This window comes from Engraulis encrasicolus, chromosome 7, assembly GCF_034702125.1.
Source record: "Engraulis encrasicolus isolate BLACKSEA-1 chromosome 7, IST_EnEncr_1.0, whole genome shotgun sequence".
Taxonomy (NCBI): Eukaryota; Metazoa; Chordata; class Actinopteri; order Clupeiformes; family Engraulidae; genus Engraulis; species Engraulis encrasicolus.
Window position 1 is genome coordinate 30,117,107 of NC_085863.1, and position 10,000 is coordinate 30,127,106.

General features: G+C 43.4%; 1 protein-coding gene across 3 annotated transcripts in view; it reads right to left on the minus strand.

Moving 5' to 3' along the window:
* ppp2r2bb (protein phosphatase 2, regulatory subunit B, beta b) overlaps positions 1–10,000 on the minus strand; it is a 161,450-nt gene that overhangs the window by 33,401 nt on the left and 118,049 nt on the right. For all 3 annotated transcript variants that reach the window (XM_063203230.1, XM_063203231.1, XM_063203232.1), the window contains exon 3: positions 4,213–4,378. In XM_063203230.1, the coding sequence (XP_063059300.1) occupies positions 4,213–4,378 (166 nt within the window). The remainder of the gene's footprint in view (positions 1–4,212; positions 4,379–10,000) is intronic.

The window sequence follows — 10,000 nt, forward strand, 5'->3', positions numbered from 1 at the left end:
GCTGAACTGTGGGTTTTTTTCAGACGTGTGCCCAGAGATACGCATTGGCCGCAGAGGAGATTCTATGGTCAGCCGGCGCCCCAAGCGAAAATGGAATAGAATGAACATTTGAAACAAAATGGCTACTACTGTAATAAAGTCTGAGCTATTATTTGCCGTCTAGGGGCTTGGGGGCCCCGAGCGGCTGCCTGCCTAGCCTGGTGGCAAGATGCGCCTCTGAGTCGTCCTGCCCGCTTCTAGCGTCTAGCGTCTAGCGTATATCTGGTATCTAGCGTCTGCACTCTCACTTGCCTTTGGCTGAACTGGCACTAATTTATGATGCTAATTAATTTGCTGTGTGTATAGTGCATGAGAGTGGGTTTTTTGTGGGCTAGGGTGGGGGTTGGATGGTGTATACAGTACATATGCTGTGTACTGTATGGGCGTGTGGAGTATAGTGGGAGCTGGGAGTGTGGAGTGGGGTGGATTTTGGGTTGTGATGTGGTGGGGCTGAGGGGCTTTATATACTTTATAGGAGTGTGGAGCGCGGTAGGGTTGTGGTAGGGGGGGGTTGGGTTGTGGTGGGCTGGGGTGGGGTAGGTTGGAGTGGGGTTGGGTTATGGTAGGGTAGGGTTGGGTTGTGGTGGATTGGGCTGGGGTTGAGTGTATACTACAGTATGGGAGAGTGGAGTGGTGTTGAGTACATACTATACTGTATGGGAGTGTGGAGTGGAGTGGATTTTATGGTGGTCTGGGGTTGGCTTGTTACATTCTAAACTGCACTGCCCTGGAATGGCAAATTGCAGTAACTACATATTTGATCAAAATTGATCAAATGGTCTTCATTACACCTCCTTTATCTTATGGTCCAAATGTGTCCTATTATAGAGATATTGCTATGTCAAATTTGCTATGACATCCAATGTAATACCACGCCTCTGAAGGCATTTTTCTCAGTTTCAGTGTTGGCGTAGTTACTGCACTTTGCCTTTGTAGGTTAGTGTGTGGGCAGAGAGACACGAGAGCTGTGAGGTCCACAGGCACAGAGTAGTGAATATGTGAGTCATCTGTGAGTCAACTGTTACTGGAGGGCTGCTGGAGGACTAGCCTCTTACTTTTGCACCTCACATCCACACAGCATCTGACTCAGCATTATCTAACCTTTTAAACTGCCCAGTAAAGTGGCAAGTGATTGGGTGAAGGGGGCTGGTGGTGGGTGATGGGTTAGATACAGCATTTAGTCCATTGTATCTAATGAGGTAGATAGACTGTGTTGTTTCTGAAAAACACACAAAAAAACTAACAACCAGCGCAGGTCTACTGGTTACTCAGATAAATCTCCTGTTCCGTAAGGAAACTGTGTTTTTAAAAAAAAACTTTTACCTCTGACGTTTGTTAGGATGGTACTGGGTGGGAGAGGCAAAGGGAGTGGTAATGTGTTGTGCTGGTGGTGGATGATAGAGCAGGTAAGTAGGAGTGGACGTGTGCTAGATGGCGGGGGGCTACCCTTTTAAACTACCCGTAAAACGGGCAAGTGGCTGGATGATGATGGGGGCTGATGGCGGGTGATGCGGCAGGTAGGCAAGGAGAAGTGGATGTGTTTTGTGGGCTGGGGGAAGGTAGGTAACGAGGGGTGGCTGTTTGTTGGACAGCTGCCCATTTAATCCCCTTGATGGACACATAAATTGTCAACGAACATAAACAACGGAGCCAAGCGGGAGCAATGAACATTGAACAACCAACAACAAACGTCACAACCACCGCCACCACCACCGCTGCCATTGGCAGGTCAGGTGCTGATGGGAAATGGGCTCATCCGTTCCCACGTAGATCATCACACTCATCCCCTCATGCAGGTTGACCCTGTACTTGAGCTCGTTTGAGAAACGTAATGCTATGACCCCAGCTGACTACTCCTGGCACATACACAAATTCCATACAGTACAGTACCGTAGGTAAAGGCAAGGAAAGATTAGTAGATGGGCCTACCAGGCCCAGGCCTAGGGGCCCAAGAGCCAAGGGGGCCCTGAATCCCAAGCCTCCACGTGATTAAGAAAAACATGCTTCATTATTGGTCTGTATTTGTGTTTTCATATTGTGTTAAAATTGCACTTTAAATTACTGTATTTTCAAAAATTTTAGGGGGAGAGAGACCCTTGAACCCCCAATAATGAAGGTTCTCTAAATTCTTTCCCCAACATGTTTTGGAACCTCGTGATATCGTGGAAGGGGGCCTTTCTTGCTGTCTGCCCCAGGGGCCCATGGAGTCAATATCCGTCCCTGGGTACAGGAACTTCTTAGTCAATGGAACCAGCCTAAAGCCATTTGAGACCTTAATGCTGTAACCTTGTTTAGTTACTCCTGGCACTGAACATGTCCGTGTACGGTCCGTATACGGTCTATTTCCATTAAGTCTAGGTCTGCTTAGTCAATGGGTTCAAGCTGAGACTCAGGTCATACAGTACTCTTGGTTTCCTTAACCTCAGGTCAGAACTAAAGACACATTTGAGATAAAAGGGATAAGGGTCTTCCAGCTTCAAGTCTTTGCAAGACAAAACAGGGGAAAAAATATTCAAGTTTCAAAATGAAGTGCAATTGTTGATGAGAATCTTCACAGACAGGCTGTTCAGATGTGTGAGACATTACATTACATTACATTGCTTAGCTGATGCTTTTATCCAAAGCCACTTACAGTTATTTACAGGGTATTGGTTACAGTCCCTGGAACAGTGTGAGGTTAGGTGCCTTGCTCAAGGGCACTTCAGCCATGGATGTACAATAGGGAGAAGTAAGGGTGGGATTCGCACCTGTAACCCTCAGATCTTAAGACCATCTCCCTAACCATTAGGCCAAGGCAACCCAGACAGATCTGGATTGCATAGTTTGGGTCTGAAACCAATACAACAATCTACAACACCACAATGCTTCCATAAAACATGACCCCGTAATATTTATTGGATTTTCTGTTTTGTTCCAGCACCCACTAATTTATGGTCACTAATTTACTACCAATTTATAGTAATTGGTCACAAAGTCTATTTAATTAAGCCGTACAAGCAACAGTTAAACAATGATAATGGCCTCAGTCTAATGTTGTCTGTGCCCACCTATTTTAATTTTTCCACCAAGCACCTTCTACCAGACTAATGGATCATTGACATTTTAAGCATCATAAGTCGGGTGGTGCACAATTGCTACTACCACTATTGTATGGATTGTATGGATTGCATATTGTTGTTGCTGGATTGTATAAATGAACCTAATTCCATGTATAGGAAAGATTGAGCCATCCTGATGTCTTCTGCTTCCAAAAACATCAATGACCCTAATCCTTCACAAGAGGAAACACTCCCTCTTTTGCTGTCACACTGCAACTCCACCATGACCCAAACGCCTCTCCAACTCATGTCCATGGCCTTTTTTTATATACATTATTGGCTTTGTGTCCACTAACGTATTACAAATTTGTGGTAATCGGTCATTCAATTCTGTTTAATTTAACTGTACAGGCAACAGTTAAATGATAATAATGGTCTTTTTCTTTTCTCTCTTTTTTTTAGCCATTCACATCCTCCCTCCCTCCATTAATGAAGTAAACACACTCTGTCTGTATTTCATTTGCCATCACATCGCAACTCCACCTCTCCTCAGACGAGCGCCAACACGGCTCTCCGCTCCACTGCGATGCGATGCACTTCCCTTCCCCTTCCCCTTCCCTTATGACTCCATTAGCATCTGCATCAGTATGCACATGTGCACCCTGACTCCATTACTATTCAGCACCACAGCTAACAAAGAGGAAGCCGGAGCAGGAGAGCAGGAGAGCCGGCAATAGCAGACAGCCAGGGAATAGACTGCGCTTAGTGGAACACTCGAATTAACACTTTAACACTGCTGACAAAGGACCGACACACATACGTATGCAAACAAGGAGTGAGAGTTCAGAAAGGACCAAGTAAGCCATTACCTGTGTAGGATTATGCATTACTACCGTATGTACTAACTGTACAAGTGTGTTACATTTTGCACTGCTTATAGTAAAATGGGAGACGTTACTTTTGTTTGATCTAATAATAACTGCGTCAATCATTTGGGCCAGCACTCCAAAAAGAATCTTGGATGAACACTGGGGAAAGCTTGCCCCTATTATTTCATATAGTTGCACTTTACTTTGATTTTTAAACCAACCAAACAAGCCAATGAACCGAGGGACATGCCAATATGTCAGCTCACCATTGGTGGAGAGGAGGAAGTAGGCGGCATTCTGCTGTGGCAGCCAGCGTATCTTGTTGATCTTCTCCTCGATCTCCAAGCTCTTCAGGTAGTCAAACTCAGGCTCGTGGCTCTGAAAGGTGCTGTAAACATTGTACTCCCCCCTCCGGTGAGGCTGGTTCTTGCTCTGTGGAAACAACACATTACAATAATTTACACTTAGCTGATGCTTTTTATCCAAAGCAACTTACAGTTATTATTATCAGTACAGGGTATTGGTTACTGTTCCTGAAAGCACTGTGGAGTAAGGTGCCTTGCTCAAGGGCACCTCAGGCATGGAGTGTGGTAGGGAGTGAAAGGGTGGGATTCGAACCGGCACCCCCCCTCTGAACTAAAGCCCACCTCCCTAACCATTAGGCCATGGCTTCCCCTGTAACCCAACGTAATCCAAAAATGAGAGGTTGGTTTTTGCTCTGAACAAACAACACAACAACAGACATCTTACAGTATGAGAAACTACAGGTAGATAGCAGGATAGCAGCAGCAGGCTAACCCACAGATTAATTCAGTGGCAGAGATTGAATGCCAAAAGTGCTATGTACCTACTAGATTTCAATACTAGAAAATGTAGTCCATAATCTCTGTTTCCCAAGATGTAAAAAACACTGGTTTGTTGTTTTTGATCAGATTGGTTAATGATTATTAACGTCACATTAGGGCACTCTAATGGTGGTCTTGTGAGTTTGCATTTATGTAAAATGCAAATATAGTGCACTAGCGTACACTGAAAATGCAAATCCATGAATAAAACCCAGATCCCTTGTCCATTGTGCATGTGAATATTTTCATATTAAAATAAGAGTGACTGAATGAGGCTTTGTTTCCTCTCCAGTGGGGGTTTTCTAGGCTAAGGTTAAAAAAATGAATATTGTGGTCTCGACATGATTTTCAGGAGCACAAAAATATACCCATAAATAATTAACTCTGGGTGCATTCTACTCAGAGTCAATACTATTGCTACAGAGAGAGGAGGCAAAGCAAGGCAAAGGGTGGCACGGCTCGCTCACGTACGCCTCTGATCAGAGCATGGCACATGAGTGGCTGGCACGAGCCACAGACATGACAGACATGGGCCCAGATGGCACGGAGAGGAGAGGCTGGGAGAGGAGAGGAGAGGAGAGGAGAAGATGGGAGAGGAGAGGAGAGGAGAGCAGAGGATGGGAGAGGAGAGGAGAGGAGAGGAGAGGAGAGGAGAGGAGAGGAGAGGCTGGGAGAGGAGAGGAGAGGAGAGGAGAGGAGAGGAGAGGAGAGGAGAGGAGAGGAGAGGAGAGGAGGGAGCAGTGCAGGACACATATGAAACGGCAGCACAAGCCTCATCGGGAACACTACACACTATAGCTCTAGTAACACAAAACACTATAGCTCTTGTTAGCACAATCACTATAAGCTAATCAGAGGTGGAACGTAACTAAGTATTTTTACTTCGTTACTGTACTTAAGTAGTTTTTTCTGGAATTTGTACTTACTTGAGTAAAAATAAAAATACAAACTTTTACTTTTACTCAGTTACATTTTTTGACAATTACTTGTACTTTCTACTCCTTACATTTCTAGAAGAAGACTTAGTTACTAGTTACATCTATCCTAGGTTTTCCTGTTGTGTTTCGTGGATATTTGAGTAGCCTCAGCTGCGGGCAGGGAGGCGGGACCAAGCCCCTCTTCCAAACTGACACCCACACAGAAAAGATACTTCAAAAAACATTAACAGGACTCCATAGTCCTGTTCAAATAGAACCGAAAACCGTTGCAGAAACTTTTTTCTATTGGATCAAGTAGGCAGACATGGAGAAAGACAGACACGGAGAAAGACAGCCATTGCGCAAGTACTTGTACTTTTGTACTCAAAAAGTACATTTATAAGTTAGTACATAGGACTTTTACTTAAGTACATTTTTGGTGTACAACTTTTACTTTCACTTGAGTAATTTTTCCGCAGGGTACTTCTACTTTTACTTAAGTACACAACTTCAGTACTTCTTCCACCTCTGAAGCTAATGCACTACACACTATAGCTCTGCATACAGCCCACAGGACTGTGTTTCCATGGGGGGCAATCGCTATTCCGACATAGCGCTATTCCGACATGCCGCTATTCCGACACTTTTTAGGGGTTAGGGTTAGGGTTAGGGTTAGGGTTAGGGATGTCAGAATAGCGGCATGTAGGAATAGCGGCGGACGGTGGAAAACGTGTCGGTATTCCGACAATAGACATTAACGTCCGAATAGCGACATGTCGGAATAGCGCCACGTAACCGTTTCCATAAGGTACTAAACGCACAATGGAGAGATAGTTGAAAGGACATGAGAACACCAAGTACCTGTGTGACGTTTATATAATACCATAATTCCTCAATTTATAGCCTTGCCTCTGATAGTGGCCGGCCTCTGTTAGGAGCCTGGTATAAAACATTTTTCAATAAAGTAAAGCCTTTTCTATTGTTATTGAAAGGCTGCTACTGACATATTTTAGCATGTCCCTATTTGTAGCCTGACCAAACTATTTTTGTTGTTAGTAGTCCCAGCTATTATTTGATGATACACAGTAGGTTCTGTTATATAAAAAAAGCTCTTCTAGTGTGCTCTTGTCCTCCCTGGGAACGTGAAACCTTTTTCCATTAAGGTCATAAACCCAGTGCAGAACAAATAAAAGGGCTTATATGGTTCTTCAAATCATTGTGCTGAAGCATGACATTGTGTGACAAATTCTTCACATTCGAAATGGGTCTTCAGAGCCTTGGATCATAATAGGATACGCCATGTCATATCAGCATGAAATGGTTCTCAGACAGAAGTACTGCCTTGGCGATTCTTTGAAGTGCTCAAAAAGGTTCTCCAACAGCGTCATTGTGCCCAGTCCAGTCCCCATTATTTGGGTATAGTTCCCTTTCAATCCCAAAAGACTGTATTACCATGAAACACAAAGCACACAACTGTTCTTCTACCATGACATGAAAATGGGACATGGTTTTAGAAATGTCATATAAACAAATCAGAAGGGGTGATCAGTTGATGCCTTTTGTAGCGACATGGAAATCTGTTTGTAAACAGTAAAATGTTAGAAATATATCCTGGTTTGTTTATTTGGAAAGGACCAGAATCTAGCTGATGGGACCGCATCATTATTTCTTAGAAATAGGGCAATCTTCTGCTGATGTTGCACTGCATTAAGAATACAACAGTTTCCTTTGGGAGGTGGAATTGAACACGCTACAAAAATAGAAGCCAGAAAATAGCACAAGCATTATTATCATAATTATCATTATTATTGTCATTATATTATTATTATTATTATTATTACTGTTATTAGCATTATTACATAGGCTATAGAAGAAAGAAAAAAGAATGCTAATAGGAATGAGAATTGACTCACTAGATAGAATAATGATGAACTGAACAAAAAAAATGCATTAATAAATAGTGAGATAAATAAATGAGTACCGGCCTCAACGTGACAACATCATTATGTGAAGTGAGTCAGATATGTTGTGAGTGTGGCTAATTTAAAGGAATTAAGGTGTGAAGGTACATCAATGAGAGGGAGCCACGGGAACCCCAGCACCAGGTCTCGCGCCCGAGCAGTGCCTCCCAAACTTTTAGTGCTGGGGCCCCCTAAGCATATTATCGAGACCCTCATCCTCAATCATATCCCTAATGCCAAATTGTCCACTGATATGTTGTTCACAACAGGAATATACTAAATGCATTATACAGTATATCACGAAAGTGAATACACCCCTCACAGTTTTGCAGATTTTTGAGTATATCTTTTCATAGGAAAGCATTACAGAAATTTCACTTTGACACAATGATTAGTGACCTTTTAACAACAGATTTAACCGCTTAAATTTCTTGTTCACTCAGAAAAAAACAAAATACAGCCATTAATGTTTGAACATGTACTCACAAAAGTGAGTACACCCCAGATTAAAATCCGGTAGAGAATGGGCTATGTTGGCTCGAATCGTCTCGAAATGAAACGAAATGAAAAGGGATGACAAGGGAGGTCATCAGTGTGCGTTTCAACCTTTCTTTGCATTGAACTTTTAAATTTTGAGTCTGCATCTGGCTTAAATAGATTGGTGTGAGATTTGAATGCAATCCTATGGAGAATATCATGATCTGCTTCAGTAGTCACAGTGCATGTTGACATGCATGTTTCTTTTAGGTGTATTTCAGATTGCCAATGTTGATAGCATTCATGCATCCCCAAACCATGTCAGTCCCACTACCATGCTTGGCTTATGAGAGGATACACCTTTTTTGTAAAACTCACTTGTTTACCACCACACATGCTTGACACCATCTAAAGCAAATTTGTTTATCTTGGTCTCTTCAGATCACACGACATGGTTCCAGTGATCCATATCCTTGGTCTGTTCATCTCTCTTGAGACCAAGATAAACAAATTTGCTTTAGATGGTGTCAAGCATGTGTGGTGGTAAACAAGTGAGTTTTACAAAAACGGTGTATCCTCTCATAAGCCAAGCATGGTAGTGGGACTGACATGGTTTGGGGATGCATGAATGCTGTCAACATTGGTAATCTGAAATACACCTAAAAGAAACATACATGTCAACATGCACTGTGACTACTGAAGCAGATCATGATATTCTCCATAGGATTGCATTCAAATCTCACACCAATCTATTTAAGCCAGATGCAGACTCAAAATTTAAAAGTTCAATGCAAAGAAAGGTTGAAACCCACACTGATGACCTCCCTTGTCATCCCTTTTCATTTCGAGACGATTCGAGCCAACATAGCCCCTTCTCTACCGGATTTTAATCTGGGGTGTACTCACTTTTGTGAGTACATGTTCAAACATTAATGGCTGTATTTTGTTTTTTTCTGAGTGAACAAGAAATTTAAGCGGTTAAATATGTTGTTAAAAGGTCACTTATCATTGTGTCAAAGTGAAATTTCTGTAATGCTTTCCTATGAAAAGATATACTCAAAAATCTGCAAAACTGTGAGGGGTGTATTCACTTTCGTGATATACTGTAAATGCACCAAACAAGTCAATATTGTTGCCTTTTGTGATGCTATCATAGACATATGTAGCTGGGTTTAATGCACGTACACATTCCCTTCTCTCTGCGATCCCTCTGCAGCAGCTCTGCAACCCAACCCCCCTCCCTCGGGGTCCCGACCCCCATTTTGGGAACCCCTGCCCTACAGGAAGCGTCTGAATCAATAGGGCAAATTCAGATGACCAAACAGGAGGTGAATGGCTTAATGGAAACAGATTTGAACACGGCGGGGTGTGGGGGGGGGGTTCAGGCAGCGCTGTCTCCCCACAAAGGAGCAGGGGCAGGCAGGGGAGAGGGGTGACGGAGGAGGAGGGTGAAGAAAGGGGTGAAGAAAGAAGAAGGAGGATGAGAGGTGGAGGGGGTTGCTGAGGGTGGGGTTATTATAGGGGCTGGAGAGAGAGAAAGAGAGAGAGAGAGAGAGAGAGAGAGAGAGAGAGAGAGAGAGAAAGAGAGAGAGAGAGAGAGACAGAGAGACAGAGAGAGAGAGAGAGAGAGAGAGAGAGAGAGAGAGAGAGAGAGAGAGAGAGATATGGAAGAATATGGAAGATGGAAGAACATGCACAGCACAGGGGGTGGAGGATGGGGGGATGGATGAGAGAGAAGAGGGAAGGGAGGGAGAGAGGAGAATGGGGGCAGAGTCCTCCAGTGGCTATGGATTAACAGGCACCATGAAACATCCTTAGAGCTGAAGAAAGGGGAGGGAAGCTGAGAGAAAGAAA